Source organism: Lissotriton vulgaris, chromosome 11, assembly GCF_964263255.1.
Source record: "Lissotriton vulgaris chromosome 11, aLisVul1.2, whole genome shotgun sequence".
NCBI classification, from domain to species: domain Eukaryota; kingdom Metazoa; phylum Chordata; class Amphibia; order Caudata; family Salamandridae; genus Lissotriton; species Lissotriton vulgaris.
The window spans coordinates 415,695,907-415,718,526 of record NC_141699.1 but is presented as its reverse complement, the minus strand read 5'-3'; the positions used below and the strand labels follow the sequence as shown (position 1 = coordinate 415,718,526).

Genomic DNA, 22,620 nt, shown 5'->3' with positions numbered 1-22,620 from the left:
CTGCCGCGCTGCCTTGACCTTGTTCACTTCTCTCGACGAGCACCGCGAGGACTCAGGCCACGCCCCTTTTAGGCCACGCCCCCTAACAAACCAGTATAATACGAGCGTCTGGCACTAGACTCTGACCCTACTTGTGAGGCGGAAGCCGGGAGAGCGCATTTCGTTTTTAAAAAAATATTCTTGTATCACTGTTTTCCTTGATATCTTTTAAACTCACCACTTACCAGGGCACCTGAGCAGAATACTAGGCACGGGGAGCGGATCCTAACGCTGCCGCGCTGCCTTGACCTTTTTCACTCCTCTCGACGAGCACCGCGAGGACTCAGGCCACGCCCCTTTTAGGCCACGCCCCCCCCTGCCCGTCACCATCAGCAACCGCCTATAAAATGTGCCTAGGCCGGAAGCGCAGCGGACGAACGCAGCGGGAGCTCCGTTTGCACGCCGAAGGCGCGCCTAAGGCAAGCCCGTCTGCGCCCGTCCGCGCCAGACCAAGCCCAGAGCCCACAACCCCTGCCTCACCCACTCTACTACACTTCAAATACTCCCAGGAAACTCTGCATAGACTAAGAGGCCTCCCAGCCACCCCATGTAACGGTACTATTGCCCTAGAGGAAGGACACTCACGCTGTCCAAATCGCACCTACAGGTTCAGCCTACACCCCCCCCCCCTAAACCAATCTGCCTCGGCATGGCCCTGCTTAATTGCAGATCCCTCCCGAAGCACCAGACTGAAATCAATTTACTCCTGAAGGACTCGGATATCGAGGCACTCTTTCTTACAGAAACCTGGCTCACTTCAGGCTCGGAGCCAGACATCATCCAAACACTACCACCGGGCTACCTTATAAAATTTCAGAACAGAACCGCAGGTATTGGAGGGGGAATAGCGATCATATATCGAGACCACCTGTCCTGCCAGTTCAAAGAAAGCCCTATCTTAGACTGCGAAAATGTTCATTTTTCCATCCACCGGCCACCTTCGACTACCCTATCAGGGATACTAGTGTATCGCCCACCTGGGCCGGTACGACGTTTTAGTGACTCCCTAGCTGAAGCTATCTCCTCCCTCGCATGCTTATCCCCGAACTTCAAGATCCTGGGAGACTTAAATCTCCACTTTGATGACCTCTCTAGCAAGCCAGCTGCGGATCTTAAAGCAGACCTAGGCTCCATAAGTCTCCAACTACAAAGCAACCTACCCACCCATATCAAGGGACATCTGTTGGACCCCATGTTTTCCAATCTCACGAGACTGACAGTTCAGTCCCCCATCCCTCTCCCCTGGTCAGACCACTTCTTAGTCCCTTTTAAACTACAACTCTCGGTTAAGGACCCTGACAGACACCCCCCCAACCACCTTCCCGCCCGTGGAAAAACTTGGACATAAACTCGTGGGCCCAAGTACTTTCCTCCACCATTCCAGTACTGGACCCGGATCCCTCCATAGCCGATGTCCAACTACACAAGTGGATCAACCAATCTCTAGACATCACCCTGCCAGTCAAATCCCACCACAGAGATTTTTCTGTCCACCTTACAAACTGTAAAAAGTGGTTCCCCTTCAGACCCAGCTCCCATCAGCAAGTTAAAATTGGTCGCCTGCACGGTGGCTCTTTCTCTCACCAACCTCATTAACGTCTCCTTTAAATTGGGCTCTGTTCCGGCCAACTGGAAGAAAGCCACGGTCAGGGCTCTTTTAAAAAAACCTCACCTCGATCCCACAGACCCAACCAACTTCAGACCCATATCGATTCTCCCTGCTATCAGCAAAGTGGCCGAACGTATTGCCAACCATCAACTCTCTAATTTCCTGGAAGCCAATCACCTGCTACGTCAATCCCAGACCGGGTTCAGACCTGGACAGGGTACCGATACCTCCCTGCTAGCCGTGGTCGAAGAGGCTAGAAGCATCATGGACGCAGGCGGATCAGTGGCAGTGATCCTCCTCGACCTGAGTCCCGCCTTCGACACGGTGGACCACGCCATCCTCATCCACCGGCTAAGTCTGATAGGAGTCGCTGACTCCGCCCTGTATCAAATCCTTCCTGGAAGAAAGATCCTTCCAAGTGTCGGATGGCACTGCCACGTCCAATGCCCTGCCACTCCAGTGTGGGGTTCCTCAGGGCTCCTCCCTGAGCCCCAGGCTTTTTAACATTTACATGTCCCCTCTAGAGGACATTGTCGCTCCTTTTGGCATCAAAACAGTAATGTACGCCAATGACACCCAGCTGGTGGTCTCTATTAACCAGTTGAGCAATAGCCTAGACAACCTGGCTATATTCCTAGGTAGGGTTTTTCAATGGATGTGTGAATCTCGACTAAAACTGAACGGAGATAAATCGGAGATACTTCTCCTGGGTAACCCACACAAGCTCCCTACAACCCTCTCTTGGCCACCATGCATGGGAACGCCTCCAACCCCCAAACTCAAGGTCAAAAGTCTTGGCATTTGGCTGGACCAGGACCTCAACTTTAAGACTCAGGCCAGAAAAACCTCAGGCACCTGTTTTGGCCTCATCCGTATGTCCCGAAAGATCCTCCACCTGATCCCCTTCCAATCAAGGAAACTACTGATGCAGGGGCTGGTGAACTCCAGACTGGACTACGGCAACGTCTTGTATCTGGGGGCTCCGGCATCAGTTGTTCACAGACTGCAGTGCGCCCAGAACGCGGCTGCCAGAATCCTAACTGGAACCAAAGCGAGATGCTCGGCCAAACCAGCTCTCAGAAGCCTTCACTGGCTCCCAGTGAAAGAACGAATTACCTTCAGGACCTTATGCATCTCCCAAAAAATAATGCACGACAAAGGCCCCCCAATTCTGAGACCCCTGATGAAACCTCATCAGTCCAACAAACAATTAAGATCCGACTCTCTCGCCCTCGCCAGCGTTCCAAGAATAAGAAAGGCCAGATCCGGGGGCGGCTTGTTCTCTTACAACGCCCCAAAACTGTGGAACACACTCCCACTTGCTATGAGGAGAGAACATAACCTCCTCATTTTTCGGAGACAATTTAAAACCTGGCTCTTCCCTTAACCTTCAATCTTCCTTTTCCTACTTCTTCTCTGGATCTAAGGTCATGTCAGCACTGGGATGCCCTAGGGTAGCTACGCGCTTTATAAATCTCAACTCAACTCAACTTCAGGATGAGTCGGGCGGAGGCGTTCTGGATGCGCTGTAGTCTTTTCTGTAGCTTGGCTGTGGTTCCGGTGTAGAGGGTGTTTCCGTAGTCCAGCCGGCTGGTGACGAGGGCCTGGGTGACCATCTTCCTGGTTTCGATCGGGATCCATCGGAAGATCTTGCGGAGCAGGCAGAGGTTGTGAAAGCATGAGGAGGAGACGGCGTTGACTTGTCTGGTCATCGAGAGGGAGGAGTCCAGGATGAAGCCCAGGTTGCGTGCGTGGTCTGTCGGCTTGGGGGTGGTGCCCAGGGCTGGGGGCCACCAGGAGTCGTCCCAGGTGGAGGGTGATGGTCCAAGGATGAGGAATTCCGTCTTGTCTGAGTTCAGTTTCAAGCGGCTGTTCTTCATCCACTCGGCGACGTCTTTTATCCCTTTGTGGAGGCTGGTTCTGGTGGTGTCGGGGTCTCTGGTGAGGGAGAGGATCAGCTGGGTGTCATCGGCGTATGAGATGATGTTGAGGTTGTGTTGGCGTGCGATGGCTGCGAGAGGTCTCATGTAGACGTTGAAGAGGTTGTGGCTGAGTGATGATCCTTGCGGGACGCCGCAGATGACTTCGGTGGCCTCGGAGCGAAACGGGGGGAGGCGGACTCTCTGTGTTCTTCCCGCGAGGAACGAGATGATCCACTTCAATGCCTTCTCTTGGATGCCGGTGTTGCTGAGGCGTTGGACTAGGGTGCGGTGGCAGACAGGAGGATGAGGGCCGCTGTTTCCCCGTTGTCGAGAAGGGCTCGGATGTATGTATGTATGTATAGGCATTTATATAGCGCACTACTTACCCGTAGGGTCCCAAGGCGCTTCGACCGCTGCGAAACCCTTCCTGGCTTCCCTGAGAGATAGTCCCTTAATGGGTATCTCCAGGGTGAGACCAGGCATCCCCAGCGGTCTGGTGGGGCCGTTAGTGAAGATGAGGCAAGCTAATGCCCAGAGTTGCCGAGTGTGATCGCTGATCAGAGTGGGCACCGAGGCGAGAGAATTATCGAGTCCGCTGACCCTGGTCCAGAAACCTGCCGCGCCGGGAATCGAACCCTGGTCCGGGGCCGTCCTCTACTCTCGGGTCTGCCGCCTCTAACCAGTGAGCCACACAACTTCATGTCGTCGGTGGCTGCGATGAGGGCGGTCTCGGTGCTGTGGTTGGCTCTGAAACCGGACTGCGAGGGGTCGAGGGATCCATTTGTCTTGAGGAAGGCGGCAAGCTGTCTGTTGGCGATCTTCTCGATGACTTTGGCAGGAAAAGGGAGGAGCGAGATGGGGCGGAAGTTTTTGAGGTCGGTGGGGTCCGCTGTTGGTTTCTTCGGTAGGGCGCTGAGCTCGGCATGCTTCCAAATCTCTGGGAAGGTGGCGGTGTCGAAGGAGGTGTTGATGACGTCTCGGAGCTGGGGTGCGATGGTGGAGTCGGCCTTGTTGAAGACGTGGTGGGGGCAGGGGTCAGTCGGAGATCCGGAGTGGATGGTGTTCATCGTGCGGGCTGTGTCTTCGGTGGTCACTGCGGTCCAGGTGCGTAGGGTCGTGGTGGGGTGCGTTGGTTCGGCGGTTGGGTGCGAGGATGGTGTGCCGAAGCTGTTGTGGATGTCGGCAATCTTGCGGTGGAAGAACGAGGCGAGGGAGTCGCAGAGATCTTGTGAAGGGGTGATGTCGTTGTTGCCGGTGCTGGGGTTGGAGAACTCCTTGACGATGCTGACGAGTTCCTTGCTGTCGTGGGCGTTGTTGTCCAGTCGATCCTTCAGTGATTTCTTCTTGGTGGTGCGGATGAGCTGGTGGTGCTTGCGGGTTGCGTGTTTGAGGGCGGTCATGTTGTCAGTGGTCCGGTCGAGGAGCCAGGCTTTCTCGAGGGTGTAGCAGGTCTTTTTGTAGTCCTTGAGTTTGTCAGTGAACCAGGGGGCCTTCTTGCTTCTGGGTTTGCTGGGAGGGTTCTTCAGTGGTGCAAGGTCGTCGGCGCAGGCTGTCAGCCACTGAGTGAAGTTACGGGCTGCTTCGTTGGGGTCCGGTGTGCTGGCGGGTGGGTTCTGGCTGAGGGAGGTGGTGAGCTGATCGGCGGTGATCTTGCTCCAGCTTCTGTGAGGAACCTGTTGCGGGTGGTGGTGGGTTGTGGTTTTTCTGAAGCTGAAGTGGACGCAGCTGTGGTTGGTCCAGTGAAGTCCGGTGGAGTGGCTGAAGGCGATGTGCTTGCTGGAGGAGAAGACGGAGTCAAGCGTGTGGCCGGCGTAGTGGGTGGGGGTGTTGACTAGTTGCTTGAGTCCAAGGTTTGCGAGGTTGTCCAGCAGGGCGACGGTGTTGCGGTGGGAGATATCTACCTTGCATTAGTGGTGCCCGTGCAAAAAATGTTTTCCTCCAATGAATGCAGTGCTGTGCCTCTCTCCAGGAACACAGTACCATTTTAGTTGTTGCTGGGAGGGGCGTGTGCGCTTGTCAACTGTAAAGGTCAGTTTGTTCTGGACTCTCGGAGTTGGTCCTCTCTAGATGGATTAACGCATCACCCTATGCCAAAGAGCCAGGCATTTTTGAATGCTTGCTGAGGTGCCCATTCCTCTGTTTAGCTCCCTTCCCCGCTCTCCTAGATTAAGTGCCACTTTAGAGCTCTCGCTCCATCACCTGTGCTCAGGAAGATCTTCAGATCTTGCACGGTGGTCCAGGTTTCTGCCTTGTGATTGTGGTCAAGCTGTCTGGAATGGGTTCCGGTGGCTTGCTGCATGCAGCTTAGTGCTTGGAATCTGGGGTAAGTAGTCAGGAAGGAAGCGTTTGCTAGATAGTGTCAGGGACAGCATAGAGGTTTGTGGATGAAGTGGCGGAGGTCAGGACACAGATCAGGAATCTAGGCATCTAAGCCAGAAAGTCCTGGAAAAATTGGAGGAGGAAGTAGGTGCTGATCCAGACACAATTTGTGGTTTTGATTAAATCTCTGATACTTGCACAGATGAGAGTAAAATAGACCTGCCTTCCAAATTGGAAATTTAGGGGAGGGAGGAGGGGGTACAGTGGATGTTTGGATTAATTTCATTGCTTCCAGGCAGTTCCACATGAGAAGTTGATCTAAATTCGATCGAAGCACCAAACGAGGAAACCGTAATCTCAACAGGACAAACACTATATCACTGGGTAGTGGGTAGCTGAGACATACTTGATGTGCAAAGCTGATTTCAAATGTTCATCCATTACTGTACAACTGTGTTTGTTGTTTCTTCACCACATAAAATATGCAAAGCTGCCGTTCACGCAGTGCTGAGTAACAATATCAAAAGGGCTGTCATTTTCAGTCTCTGCTTCTCTTAACACATCTGCAGCCAAAGAACGGTCTTTCTGACATGTGGAAGCAATAGCATTTGTCGATGCTGTTTTGGGTGTGCTGGTTTGTACATTTCTTTCTTAAAAGCTTTGTAATGCTTAACATTTAATTGCATCCCATATTTTGTGACTTTCATGTGCAGATATGGTCCTTATTCACAAAGCTATCTTACACTTTCCAGTAATTTACACCTTTAAAATGTTTACTACTTTTGCCTTATTCACAAACTCCTACTGTAAGTTATTTCTTTTTTTTTAAAAACAATATTTAGGCCTGCACTACACATAGCCAACCACTGGCACCTCAATACCCTCTTATAGAATATAATGGAGGTAGCAAACTAAACTATAACCCCATAGGAAATAATGTTAAATGAAATTAAACTATTTAAAATAGTTACAAATATGAATAAATATAATTCAATGTTAAAAATATATAAAAATCATACATATTTGTTATTTAATTTTAAAATGTTTGAATACCCTATTTTTAATTAAAAAATGATTGTAACCATAATTTACATTTTTACATATTTTAAATAACTTAATTTAATCTAACAATATTTCCTATGGGGTTTTATTTTAATTCTCTGTCTCCATTGCTTTGTGTTGGAGGGTTTTGCAGAACCAGTTGTTGTCCATGAATGGTGCTGGGCTTACTACTGTCTTACTTACTCGGTCCCTGCAAATTAAAAAAAATTCTGGGCTTCATTTACAAGCCCCCTGCTCAACCGAAGTGTTGCTTTTTGCAACGCTTCGGTGGCGCTGTGTCCTGCTCCATATTTACAAGAGACACACAACTGATGGACGGAATGCAGAACAAATACAAAACACTCACCCCAGTCAAGAGTAATGCACGCTTTCCGTGTTACCCTGCATTACAGCCTGCATGGAGAACATGTCCAGGCCCCCAGTCCCTGGCTAAGTACCAAACCACGGCATTCAGACCAATCACAACTCTGCATTGCAGCGCTGTGATTGGTCAGGGTATCCTGGCTGTGCTTCCTGGAGTCCGAGACGGAGAAGAGGAGGAGCGGAATCGCGGAACCCGGTGGCAAGTTAAGTGTATTTTTAAATGTACATTGTGCCCTTTGCCCCACCCTGCTGCACCCCCACCACCCTCCCACCTGCCTCACCACCAGCGAGCTGTGCTGGCTGCCACTGTTTATATAAGGCTTTCCAATGTCCAGGCACTTCTCTAGATAAACATACTGTATTCAGTTTTCGAGCTTCCAGTCACGTCTGTACATTCTTGTGCAGGTTCAAAATTCACATGTGAATGTTGGTGCGGTCAAACACACAGATTCAAAATTCACTGACATAATACTAAATACCTGTACAGAATCCTAGATTCAATTAAATATGTCTAAACTTGGCATATGGTTTTTAAAATCAAGAGGAACACACAGTAATTTGATTTCATCCTTTTTTCGCTAATGTGTTGAATCATTTCGATTGTTGTTAGTGCCTAATTACAGTGAATGTATTCTGGATAGTCTTTTTGAAATCAAAAGTATGGCTTTGAGACAATGAAATTCACATGCAAATCAATCCATGGGAATTAGAAATAGTAATAAAAAGCCACAGCCATACATTCTAGATGTTAGAATAGTAAATGAACTCAGTTCTAAAATGTGTCAAGTAGGGGGAACATCGGAACACCGATGTCTTAACCACGGGTGTTCTGACTACCCAAGCGCAACTACGCTTGCCTTAACCACGCATATGCCTAAGCTAGGCATATGCGTGGTTAAGGCAGTACGCGGTCTAGCTGCTGGCAAGACGGAAGCAGGAAAACGCTGTGGTGAGGCGAGTGGGGTTGGGGGTGGGTAGGTTTCAGGGCTGTGGAAGGGGCTGGGGTAGTTTAAAGAACAGCGCGGGGTGGGGTGTACAGGGTAGTGTAATTAAAGAAATAGGGTGTTAGGCTTTAGGGCAGTGGGAGGGGAATGGGTAGTCAGGGTCGTTTTTAGGGCTGGGAGTTGAGGTAGGTTTCATGGCAGTGGAAGGGGTTGGGGTAGTTTAAGGGACAGCATGGGAGTGGGGTGGGGGCAGTGTAAGTAAAGGAGCAGGGTATTAGGCCTTAGGGCAGTGAGAGAGGAATTGGTATTCGGAATAGTTTTTAGGACTAAGGGGTTGGGGTAAGTTTCAGGGCAGTGGAAGGGATTGGGGTAGTTTAAGGTACAGAGCGGGGGTAGTGTAAGTAAAAGGGCAGGGTTTTAGGCCTTAGGGCAGGGGGAGGGGAAAGGGTAGAGTCAGCACGAAGGGGGGTGGTCTAGTTTTAGTAAAGGCGCAGGGCTTTAGGAACGATTCAGAAAACAGACTAATTTGCATGTAGCCAGGTTCTGAGCTGGGATGGTGCAGTGAGCTAAAAAACGGTGATGGATCAAGCCCTGATCTGTTGACTGGGTACGAGTGTTCTGTTTAATTCAGATACTCTGTCCATCACCACCCCCTTTTCTGAATAGGGCTTTAGGAACAGCGCGGGGTGGGGGAGCAGTCAAGGGAGTGGAGGTGATCAGGGTACTAGCGACCTTAGCCACACACACCCCTTTACCATGCATGCCTATACCCTGAAGTTGTATCGTGAAGGAAGTCATGGTTAAAATGCATTCATGGTTTGGGCTGCGTAGTAGAGGCATGCATGCTTCTATCATACAACCGTCAAGTGGCAATGACTGGATTTAGGAACATTATAGAGAGATACTTATAGAAAGACTGATGTTATGACAGACATTTTGTCAGCAAAAGATGTTTTTTTCAGTCTATGTTCACACGGTACCAAGGCATTCTGGAAGAAACATTAATCCTCTGCTTGAGGAGAGAGGGGGAGGAATTTAATTAAATGAAAAGCAAATTCAAGACCTTTCAGTGGATGCAAATAATTAGGTAAAGACTATGGTATGACGTGAGAGTCTGGAACAGAATGAGGAAAAACTTGACAAATTAGTGGAGAAACTCAGGAGAAAGGAGTGGGGCTAGACAAGAGGTATAGAGCCATCAATAAACAGATTCTTCATTGTGAAACCTAAGAGAATTTCTGCCCATTAAAAGTAAATTTGCTACGCTGCCCTGTAATGGTATTTCCATATGAAATAAAATAGGAAATATTCCCCTAGTGCTCCAGTGAGACCCTAAAATATGAAGTCTGTTATTCAGATGTATTAACTGGTGGTCTTTTGAAGTTTCACATCCAGTCACCTTGCCACTCTGACGCAGCAGCGAAGCCCCCCTTTTACCTTGTTATTTTGGCCATCTCATTGCGGCTCAGCGTGTTCAGGGCGGACACATCTCCTATACGCTTCTTGATCCAGAGCTCATAGCCGATCCTGGAATAGAGCAGCAGCATGGCTGTGAGGGGGACCAGGAACAGGGCAACCAGGATGAAGATGGCGTAGGCCCGCCGCAGCTCCATAGTACTCCAGGACTCCTGGCAGCACACATGATGAAGGTTATACAGGAAGTCATATTTCACCTAGAGGGGAGCAAACAGAACTCCTGAGATTTAAAAGGCATATCAGGAAGAAGGACCCTGCCAGTCAAGACCACAGGGCTCAAATCCCAGAAAATACACACAGATAATGCGTTAGAGTCACACGTGCAACTGAGATGGCCAGTGAGGTCTCGTAGAAGGGGAAACAGGGACAGCCAACATGCCATGTACTTCTGCTAGCATTGTGACATGAATCAGTTAACTTCATGAAGGACAAATGAAATTATCTTTAAATTGAGTATCAAATTATGTGATAATATCAGTGGAATTATTTTCACGCTTTTATTTTGACATTTCATTGCATGAGTGTTGATATAAAAAAAGATCTCAGGACTTTTTCCTTATGAAGGATCTATACACATTCAGCAGTTCCAGCTCAAAATGTACTCGTACAACAATTAATGATTTTATCTTGCAACGAAGCAAATGAAAATGTATTTTTACTCTTTTCCCCAGTAAGATGGTTTACTCAGCAGGGAACAAATCTATGTGTACAGACGTTTTGAAATACAAACTGCGCCGCTTTTACTCTGCACGTCCAAGATAGTTAATAGGGTGTGCACGCACTATGGAGGGAAGTGTTATAGAAAGCTCGACCAGGTGTTTTGATTAGGATTGTTAACAGTGCCCGGGAGGAGAGTAAAATCCCAAAGCTTATTACAAAAGGGTGGAGAGCTAATGCAGCCTCTAGCTCGGAGGTAATGGATTTGTCTTGCTTTTTATGTGAACAGCTGTCACCTCTCCTTACTTTATCTCAAAGTTTTCTTTAAATTCTAATACATTTAACCCCTAATTTTGATTGAGTATTTTGGACATTCACTTCCTAATTCTTACACTTTGTCCAGATTGATATTTGAATTGTAAAATAGTTCCATGACAGTATGTAACCTAAGGCACAGAGAACATTTACTTACTGTTTCTCTTTGAACAAATATTCTTTTATTTAGTTTTCTTTTAATATCATCCACTTCCACTTCCTTGTATAGTCATCCCCCGTTTTCCTGTGTGTTTATATCCACACCTCAAAATGTCGAATTTGATGGAAGATGAGGGTGACCACTGCAAATCCTAATGTATCTCTGTGCCATTGTCTAATTTAGAAAATAATTACTCCTGTATGTCTTCCTTCAGTGTTTCTTCGGACAACTTTAGCTACTTCTGACTCGTCCTTATCTTAAAGTGTCTCCTTAAACTTTGCCTCTTAAACAATGCCTAGTCTGCTTTTTTAATACTTCGGAATTGCTTACCTATGTTTTTCATTCTCCTTCCCTCTCAATGCTCACCTGAGCACGGGGACTCTGCTGCAGACAATGCATTGTTTTGTTAGAATTCCTCTATTCACGGATATATGCCCTATGCAATTGCATACACATCCATTTCAGGACAATAGTATTAGCAAATTCATGTTTTCGCACGCCTTTAGTGAGCACCAGCATAATTCGTGCTCGACCCGTGGTCGGGTCACAGTCTTTGAAGAGATTAGGTAAGGTAAGCACTCATTACAGTGACCTTTGAAGGACACCAGGAAGAGATGCTCACAAGTGTGGTAGAATGAAGATTCAAGGTGTTCACAGAATAAGATGTTAGAACTTAAGGTGCTCACGGGAAGTAAGAGAACAAGAGTTTAAATGGCAGATTAATGGTGATGGCAAAATATGGTCAAAAGAAAAGCAAGGTGACCAAAGTGGAATGAAAAAGTAGGCAGATGTACTCTTCCATTGAACACAAAATAATCAATCTATGGATATGGGACTTGAGTAGAGAGCCCAATGGAGCATACAACTGAGGGCAATGCGTCACCCCCTTCAGACATCGGCTAACTTCACCATGAGTGACAGCATACACAATTAGCACATCCAATATGCAAAGTAGTTCCCTGGTGTGCTACTGACTACTATAACAATGCATGCTTTTTAACATGGAACAGTCCGGCAGCTTTCCATCTAATAAAAATTTAGAAAAATAATGACAAGGCAAAACAAGCATTGACAAAGCCAAATGCTGGCAGCCAACTCCACACCTATTGGCTTTGCTGACGCTTGTTTTTGCATGTGTTTTCAAAAGGAACCATTCATTTAGCTTTCAAATAAGGTACTGCTTATTTAAGGTGATATGTAGGAGAAGGAAAATTAATTTCTATCCAACATCATTGTGGCCACATCTCCATTTAACGTACTCTTCAACTTATACTAGGCAGATTTGGCAGATGCTTTCACATCTGAAAGAGCACGCCCACTAAAGCTGGCGACCAAAATTAAACAGCCTGCAGTATGCAGACGATACGATCCCCTTAGATGAAACAGCAATAGGGCTTCTGAAGTCAATTGGACTCACTTTCTGCATTCCGTGGAAGCAATGACATGTGGATGAACACTACCAAAACTGAGATCATTATTTTCAGCCGCTGGTTGAACAAGAAAGGAAATTGGACAATCAATAATGCTCCAATTGAAAGAATAAGAGCATGTAAGCATCTTGGGTTATGGTCTGAGGAGAGAGTGCGGATAAAGTTATAGAAAGCGTTTCTCAAGCACTCCGTCCTGTGCACAACCTTTTCATGGATCCCGAAAAACATGGCTTCCCTGATAGTGTCAAATTCTGTAAAACACTGGAATGCAAACTTATGCCGGCATTGTAGAATAGTCGCATACAGAAACACTGAGAAGTCCTGGTTAGACAAATTGCAGTGCTGCATTTACCATTTTCTATTTCAACTGCCGGACACCACCTCCCATTGCCAACTAATATTAGAGCTCAATTTAGTGTGCTATCAATTTATGCTCGAATCCAGATACCTCTTCAATTGATTCAAATTAAAAACGGTAGACTCGTACAGGTTAAAGTCAGTGCTATGGTCTGTAATAGGGAAGGGATGCGGTCCGCAGTCAACATATTTAAAATCCTCCATCCAGGACCTTTAATCCGACAAACTGTGAAATTAGCCACTGCCTGATGCACTTGCAGCAAAGTAAAAAAATTAATAAGCAAAGCAGGACTTAAATGATTTTTAGCTAACAATCCTTTGCCAAATGCCTACTAGCTCTTTATGACCCATGAGATTGCCAACCGTACCTAAAACAATCCTGGCCTCTGGAGATCAAAAGACAATTACTGAGCTATTGATTTGTCCGTCTTCCTACAAGAGGGCTTTAATACAGCGGATTAAGGGAGACACTGCAAAACAATGCCGCCTATGCCGGCATGCAGAGGAATCGCTCATACATCGCTCATACATGTGGACTCTTTAGCCCTAACCTAATAGTGCTCTGGAAAATTTGTTTAAAACTGCTATTTAGATGCCTAAACATTAGATTGGGAAATATAGCGGTGGATACCTGCCTGTAGAGTACCTCCGGCCAGCTCACTGTAAGATCTCATACATTTATAAAACTGGCTATGGCAGAAATGAGCAGCAGAGCACAGCACAGAACATTGCTGCAGATCATTTATGAGAAATTGTCATTCTATAAGAATTGCATTGAAGATTGCTCTTTCATTTCTTATTTATTCTATTGTAATGATCTTAATTAATCAAGCAATCCAATTGTTTTATTCATTCATTTATACAATCCATCTAGCCTACAACATTTGCATGCTATGACAATGGGTTTCTGGTGCATCAGTTGCAGGTTCATATGTTGGACGGAAGCGGCAAGAGGTTTGGCATACTCCGCCATCATCGAAAGAACCATATTTTGATGCTTCAATACTCACAATGCGCTTTGCCTTCTAGTTACTTTAGTGCTTTAATGAGTGACGCAACTTTAATGAGCTCCTTTGTCAGAATTTGGGATTGAGATTACCTCTAGAATCTGTACGTGCAGCATGGGTGATCCAACAATGATCGCAATAGTCCACACGAACCCTGGGAAAGAAGAGAAGAGAGTTAGCGAGCCTCACATATTTTTGTGTGGTTTTAGAGGTATTTAGGAAGGAACCTTGCGTTCTACACAGTTTAAATTAAATGGCTGGCTGATATCTTCATGCGGGACACTACAAGAGTCCAGGAATGGAAGATATGAAAATGTGCATGTGATTTTAAGATGTGCTATAGGGTTGGTAGTTGGAAGGCAGGCAACTGGTGCAGAAACTAAAGGTGTGGTTGAGAAGCCCGGACCAGTGTTCTGGGGGAAGACAGTGAGTGCCCAAGGCAGCCTAATCAAAGTGATGTATTTGTGGCAGGGGGTGCTGGGAAGCAATAGGAGTAAGATAGGAGGGGGGCTTCTGCAGGCAGTCAAGGCAAATAGGGGTTTAAGAGTTATCATATCTGGGTTTTTTCATCCTTAGTGCTGCTATTCAAAGACAGCTCAATTTCCTTCCACGTTGTCTGTGTGAAAGGCAACAATGACTTTTCTGAAGTCTCAGAAGGATGAGTACTGGGTAAATGAAACCTACACATATGCTGCGGTGTTCGCACTGCGGGCCCTCTAAGAAGAGACTGAAGGACCGAAAGAAGAGATAAAGCCCTAGGTGTCCCACATTCCTGAGTAGTTTTTCTACCTATCCAGAGGCATTGGTTGGGTGACTATCCTGTCATTGGTCATCTGGCAAAAATTGGGGGGCCTTAAGTGAATAGTGGGCTGCTGTTTGAAGACCCGGCTCCAACCTTCTGCTTAATTTATATAGCGATTCGCTTCTTGCAGCTGCTGGACCAATATACAGACTTTAAAGCAATGACTGTATTGATAAGGCTTGTTCTGAAGGAGATAGAGAAACATTATTTTCTAAATGTAGAATACAACTGAGTGCACAAAAAAACTTTCTTCCTGTCAGTCTTCACGCACTGGGTCAAATTCAGGTAAGGTTTGGAACATTGATGTGTCACTTAAGTGTGTACAAATTTGAAGTTGCAGTCATAAAGTCCACATTTCCAACCACAAACTCCACCACTGGAGAAAATCTAAAATTGTGTAACATATTCCCGACAGGGTAAGGGACAGAATATGAGTATTTCCAGTTGAGGGAAGTGGAAGGCCAGTGGGAAGTTGTTGAAAGCCCACAATGAGAAAACATTGAGGGGGCCAATTCACAAACTGCATTTTGTAGTATGTTTAGTAGCACTACTATAGTACTACTAAGGTACTACAAAATGCTATTTACATATATTCATGTGAAGGCCTCTGCATCACCAAACTGATTGTGCCGAGATCTGTGCCCTAACTGCAGAGGTCTTTGCACTGATAAATATACGTTTTAGCAGTGAATGTGGTAGGAACACAAAGGAGTGGCTGGAAAATGAAGAATATTTACAACTAATGGGTATGGCTTAAGGGACGAGTAAGGAGGGGTTTGGTGAGGGCTAGAAAGGAGTTTAGAGAGAGACACGCATCCACCCACAAAAGAGTAAGCCTATCCGTATTCTCAAACTGTAGATCTATAGTTACCACAGCCAAAAAATGACAACAAATACCCAAAACATTGAGTAAATGTACTCCAGTTCAGAACTGTAAGTAAGTGCAGCACCACATATAGTCAACAACGGGTAACACAACATCCTCCTATAGAAAATAATGAAAGTAGGGACTTAAAATAAAACCCCATAGGAACTAAGATAACATTAAATTAAATGATTTAAACTATTTAAAAATATAAATAAATGTAGTTTGAGCTTAAACTGTTATCTATCAATAAAACATATTTTTATTTTATTTGCAATATTTTAACAACTTTTTAATTATAATAATGAGTGTAACATTCATTTTTATGTAAAATAATTAATTACTTTTAGTTCGTTCCATGCTTTACTTTTAATACGTTTTAATACATAAGAAAATATTATAAATTTTTTGTGGGGATTATTTTTCTTAAATAAAAGTTCAGAAAAATATTGTATTTCAATTTAATTCAAACAAACCTAAATTTTTAATGATTTAAGGGTCGATTCCGATCCTGGTAAAAAACCGTCCGTACGATTTGTATCCGGAGCCCTTTCCGTACGAATCGTACCCGTCCGTCCAAGTCGCGTAGTACGATCCGCATTCCGTGAATCCGTCCGAATCGTCGCTATCCGTACGTATTGCAAGGCTGAAACCGTGAACTGTACGACTCGTACACACGCCGTATGGCCCGACGAGTACGATCCGGACCGAGGAATCAGGACACGATTCGTACGGTCCACGTCAGGTCGGGGCGATTCGTACGGAAAAGCGCATAATCACATACACCCCGTACGGCGCGTACCCCTGCGATCATGAGGGGTATGCGCCGTACCCCACGATCGTAGGGTGTACGCACCGTACACCCGGCGAACATGGGGTACGGTGCGTACACTCCGAGATTGCGGGGTACGGCGCATACCCCCCATGATCGCAGGGGTACGTGCTGTACCCCTGCAATCATAGGGGGTACGCACCATACCCGGGGGGCGTTCCGTTTCTATTTGGTGGCGAACTCTGCTTTTATGGCTGTTTTCAGCTCTCGTAGGAAAAGGGTCGTACGGTGCGTACCCGACACAAATCGTCTTTTATATTGCCCTACATTGAAAACAAATGTCTAAAATTAAATAACATCAATATTTACCATAAAAATATCTTTTTTAATTTATTTAAAACTTTAAAACATCTTTACCCTTTTCCCTATACTATATACAGGGCCAATGGAACTATGCAGCAGGAGAGGGCCGAATTATGCTGCAGGTTTGAGTAAATTATGTGGCAAGAAAAGGCCAATTATGTGGCATACTGCAGCACATTTTGTAATAGTATTTCTTCATTATTTTGCCATTATTAAACTTGGAAACACTGCCTGGGCACATCATCAGTACCATTTTAATACACAAATATAGCAATAAGCAACAATAAGGAGTCCAGTCCAGCTTTGCAATGGGCCTTTCAGTGCACTGCAACACATGTCGCTGCATTTTTAGTAACTTTTTAACCATTTGAGCGAGAAACAGTTTTCTTTTGTTAAAATCTGTAGATTATGTGACAGATGATAGATTATGTGGCAAATGCAGCAAATCTACAATTATGTGAAAAAAGCAGCAGCCGTCCAATTGCATAATTCCAGTCGCCATGACTATATAACAGGGAGATGTCTGCCCCGATTGTGCAGAACCTAAAATACAGTTGGAAAATCAGTACTAGTAGTAACTTTATGTTCATACATGAGGTTTTTATTGACTCCACCCCCTATTTGGGTGGACTCATGTAAGTATACAATTCTGAGTAACTTTACAGTCATAAATGATGAACTTGCAAGAGTAGTAAAGTTACTCAAAAGCGTAAGAGTAAAGTTACTTGCAGTAAATTTACATAAGTAGATTTATCTTTGTGAATAGACCCCTGTGATTAATCAAAAACTATACCAACTGATGTTTGTACTTAATTGGTACACCTGTTTCTAGGCCGATTCAATCCTAGAGAAAATAGGTAGAATGGGTGTAAATGTACACAGCAGCTCTAGAGTGGGTGTAAGTGAATGGATTTGTCCACGTGAAAAAAAAAATCGACAAAATATCTATATTTGTAAATTTATATTGCCATTTAACTAAAGGTCTCATTTAAAGTTAGCAATCCGGCTGGGACTTACCCACCAAAGGTATAGTTGCTGGAATTTTAAATTAAATTGCTATCACTCATGAAGCAATAGCAGTGATGGTGCGAATGTAATGCTGGCGAGGTCACTACTTTTTCGCAGCCAGGTCAGTATTTTTTGTTTCTGCAAAACAAAGAAGCAATGTCCCTGATACACTTGGCATTTTCTACCAGCATGTAAGACTCATTTTTGTTTTTTTATTGCATATGACCACTCTGAGCATCATAATGATTGCGAAACTATTCAAAACAGGATTTAAAGCCCTGCTTTACTATGACAGGCCTTCCGACAGTTAACCTAGCCATCCTCTGTCAAATGAACAGCTTGCAGAGGGGTTTCAACAGCAGAGCTAGCTAGCTGGAGAGGTGCTTTCAGGAACTCATCATTATCTCAAAATGAGGAAAGATAACTGAAAACAGGTAGTATTAGGTATCAGGTGGTGGTACTTGAGGAGAACATGACTGGGGGCTAACCAGAGAGTTCTTCTTTGTATGCTTGCAAGTTGTGGAACAGTATCTCCCATTGAGCAGTTCAGGGATCCTGTGCAATCTGCGAGCCTCCTAGCGTCTTAATGCTATAGCCCAGCCGACCACTTGTACATTATATGCATGCCTTATGAGGTCTTCATTGCAGTGCACAGCCTTTTTCAATGGACAAAAGATCTTGAGAATCAACAGTAGAAAGAGAGGGCAGCCATACCTTGTTGCTTTGTTAAATGGACTGAACTGAGCATGATATCATCTTATCCATTGTCAACTTGGCTGCTAGTAAGAGATAAGTAGCCATAATTAAACTCCTATCCAACACTAAACTCCTTAATGTTTGCTCTAGAATGTGTCAGTAACCCTGCCAAATATATTTGACTCTGCTAGAGCTACTAGGGTGACCATCCTCCAGTACCTCCATAAATCCATTATCGTGTATACTGTCTTTTTCATTATTGCTTTCACTTGTCTTTTCTACAGAAAGATTGATTGATAAGGGTATATCACTTGTGCAAGAAAAGAAATGTAGTCTGCCTACTAATAGTCTAGTACATATCCTTACTTTTACATAAAATTGTGAATTTTGTGTATATGAGCCCATAACTTTAGGTACCTTCTCGGGTTTTCGAATAACAGATATCTCTGAATCTGCAACTGAGCTTGTGAAGATAAAAGTGGGCTTCAAATTATTTATTGAGCCAGCCATGATATTCAAACGAGCCCCTATATATTTTTTACAGAAGCTTCCTGAAAAACCATCAGGCCCAGGACCTGTTACAACCACCTACGTGAGGAATGAAAGTAGATAGCCCATCTGCCTGAATGGTAATAATGCCCTGCACCATGGCTCCCAGACTTCAAAGTGGCAACCCTTAAGTGCATCCTAGTACAGTACATCTCGTCCAGGACTAGAAGAAGTGTGATCACATCACCCATAGCCTGATGGAAATTCAGTGGCCCCCATGCCTGCCTGCACCCTCTTCCAAACCAGCTAAATCATTTACAAAGATATCATATTAATCCCCACTGCTTATCTTGCAGACAAGCTTGCCATCTCTGGTGGCTCTCAGCACACCCACAGCCAGGCCACCATCAGACTCTTGACTAAAAAGTGTAACAAGCATTTACAATGCAATGGTTTTGCCTTTGTTAAAGTTAGAGCTATTGGCATTGCTCTTGACATTATTTTTATTTATGTTTTTTTTAACATAAATAAATGGCATTGTCATTTACAATGCCAATAGCTTAATCTCTCGCAAATGCCACACACAAACACCCACAGAGAGCCCCCCCACACACACACACAGCGCCCCCCCACACAACCACACAGCGCCCTCCACACATACACCCACACAGAGCCCCCCCCACACAGAGCAGAAGTATGCTACATTTAATGCGAGTCACAGGGCTTTAGATCTCATCCACAGAGGATACCAGACCCTTCTGGTGTGCATTAGTTATCATTCTGCGCAGTCTGTATTCGATCCATCAATCTCGGCGTCACTGGAGAGCGCGAGATACCCGGAAAAATAAACTGCGCGCGCATGACGCAGCCCCCACCTCCCAATCCTGACAGGAGCCGTTCAACACCCCCTTCGTACGCTGCGCTAGCCTCCAATTTTAAAGAGCAGTTTAGCTAAGAAATGGCACTTAAGTGAGGCACACTGATATATCCGCGGTAAACACAAGTACAATAACCGAGAATATGAAAATATTTTTTTTTTAAACCCAGCAATAGAAGCTAAAGAATTGAAGCACTGAACATACAAAGTAAACTGTCGTAGTAGGTGAATGCACAACAATACACAGTGGGCAAAACTGGACTGCAAACCACAGGAAGACTGTCACAGATTGGGACGTCCTCCAGGATGTGAACAGGAGATACCACGCCACCAACAGAGATAAGAACACCACTTGGCCGAGGACACAAAGCAAAACGCACTTTAATAAAAAGCTGCCAACAACAACATTACTGTTTAAGCCGGATTTGTTTATTTTTATCTGTGTGCCTGCCAAAAAAGCTGCATTTCTAGCGCGACTACCACGCCCCGGGTAAAATTATTCCCTATTCTGCTTAAAATAACGTTTCCCATTCAGTGAAGTAATTTTCGGGGGGGGGGGGAGGGCGGTGGCCCCTCCACGCTGAATGTGTCCTTTTATCCATTTCAAAATTCAGATAAATGTACTAATAAACACGGTGACTCAAAGTGGAGCATTTCCAGAATAACAGTGAAAAACGCAGGCAACGCCTGATGACAGATCTCAAGTGGTCACGTCAGGTGTGTCAGTGGTATGAAGTATTGTAGAAATACAACTACTATACAATACTTAGTGTCCTAATGCATGTAGTCACTTGGTATCCATACTCTACATGACATTCATTTTGGAGCACATAACAGTCACGTAATCAATGCAATACAACGTTCAGCATCTCTCTACAGTTAGTACTACACAATCTGAGCTTCATAACCAGAGGTATGGTCAGGTATTAAAACTTAAAACTGACTCTTAAAATTGTCAGAAAGGAAACTGGGTCAGCTAACTTGTTTTAATACTCAGTTTAATATTGCATGCGACATCAAAAAGTGTGTCTTAGAAAGGACAGGCTGCAGAAACAGAAATACTACTTAACGTGTAAGGTAGGTGCTCGAAAAAGCCGGTTCTATTATTATTCCATGTGTTTCTAGTTTCGTTAACAGCAAATCGGTTCACGCCCAGGAGAGCTGATCATATCTCTTAAAACACTGGACTGAGTTACTGGAAAAAGGATCAATCCATTGCGGAACACAACAGGTGTAACACAGACTCATAAAGTGCATCGACTTTACACGGGGAGAGAGGGCCGTCACATGTCATGCTTCTTCAGTCGTTGGCCCTGCTGCAAACAGTGGCAGGCAGAGTGCCAATTATAACGAGTTTTACTTAAGTGGACGCCGGCATACTGTGTAATTGCGTGAGATCACCACCTCAATTCACAAAGGCCTCGGTGTGGGCTGGCATACGAAAGGACTTTCAGTGCCCGTCAATTAGCAATAACCCAATGGCCTAGAAAGGCGGAGACTCCTAAACGCTGGTCAAAAACGGGTGAACCATTCATCCATCACGCATACAATTCAAAAAAAGCACCTGCCTAAATAGCTCTTTTGAACTACAATTCTACACATGACAAATCGAAAGCTTCCCGAGGCAGACAAATTGTGTTGTCTTTTTTTATAATACTTAGATTAATCCAATCTGTTTTGAAAACACAACATATTGATGCAATTTGAAGAACAGTAATTTCGAGCACATTGGTGCAAAAGTGCGGCGAAATACAGTTGATTCATTCTGGGTAGTGGTAAAGCTTTCGCGGTTAAAGGGTGTCTCAAATCTGTGCCACCGTGTTATTATGCCCCTGGCGGCAACCAAAATCATGGGTTTGCAAAAAAAAAAAAAAAAAAATCAGTAGGAGGCACGGGTTTAACAAAAAAAATATATATATACCCAGTCGGCCGATCTGCGGTCTGAAAGACAAAAGAACCGAAGGGGTGTTCTGAGCCACAGCACCTTTGCCTACTGATCAAACACTGCACCATACAGCAATCCTGGGCTGGCACCGCAGACACAGCCAGTGCCAAACAAAGTCACCTGCCTGCCTGCCTGCATGCAAGCAGCAGTCTCTTTCTTCCCTCCCAGGGCAAAGAAACCAATGCTCCCCAAACCCCTGCAACCCGGGTTAACACGTCCCCGTCATCTTTGTTTCCTGAAGGTGGTTTATTCAAAAACATAACCCAGAAAGAGGGTCGGGCCCCATGGTAAACCCCGTCTCTATTTGGATAGGGGTGCTATGTCTGGTCTGGGTCATAAAGCATTTCCCAGACAGCACAGGCTATGCTTAAAAACAAGAGACTGCAGTGTTAACAAGACGCGGCAGCAGACAACAGCATAGGGAGAGAGGCACAGCGGAGTGAAGGTAGGAGACAGGGGGAGAGAGGTTGGGGCAGGAAGGCAGGGGAAGAGAGGAGGGGAAAAAAAAAAAAAACAAATCGACTCACCTGCACCTTGCGACGGCGGCACTTCTCCGGTCTCCCTCTTCGGCATGGGAGACCGGCAACGTCGACGGCGGCGGTTCCCTCCAGGCCACGGGAGCCCCGCGGGCGCCGCCATACTGCTTGCCGTCTTCCTTCTTCCCCCGGGCTGCGGGGGGCGGGCACTTCCGGCCGGCCGCGCTAGGATTGGCCGGCCGGCCAGTCACAGGGCGGGAAACGGGGGAGAAGAGACGCAGTAGTGCCGGCAATGCCGGACCAGACACGGGGGCGTTCCCGGCGTCCCGTGACGTCGGCAAAAGCCAAAGAATGTCGGGAACGCCCCCGTGTCTGGTCCGGCATTGACGGACAGGCCCCTCGTCCAATGGCAAGGCTCCGTTTACGGAGCCAGCCAATCAATGACGAAGGCCGAGCTAAAGCACACTACAGTTCTCATCAGGTTTTCGCCTGCGCCGAAAAAGATGCGCAGAGCGCATCTTTTTGGCGAGGCAAAACCTAAAAACGAGACGAAAGGCAGCAGGCCTTTTCCATCTAGGCATTCTGCATCTAGAACAACATCCCTGTATCCATAAGGAACGCCCCAATTCTGCTCCAAATTAAGGAAAGAGTTAAAAGTGCGCGGAGA

At 45.7% G+C, this 22,620-nt stretch overlaps 1 protein-coding gene across 1 annotated transcript in view; it reads right to left on the bottom strand.

Moving 5' to 3' along the window:
- LOC147679911 (pyroglutamylated RF-amide peptide receptor-like) overlaps window positions 1–22,620 on the bottom strand; it is a 206,420-nt gene that overhangs the window by 117,190 nt on the left and 66,610 nt on the right. Inside the window, exons 2-3 of the mRNA XM_086944762.1 lie at window positions 13,753–13,814; window positions 9,696–9,931 (exon numbers count right to left, since the gene is read on the bottom strand). Coding sequence (XP_086800888.1) covers window positions 9,696–9,931; window positions 13,753–13,814 — 298 coding nt within the window. The remainder of the gene's footprint in view (window positions 1–9,695; window positions 9,932–13,752; window positions 13,815–22,620) is intronic.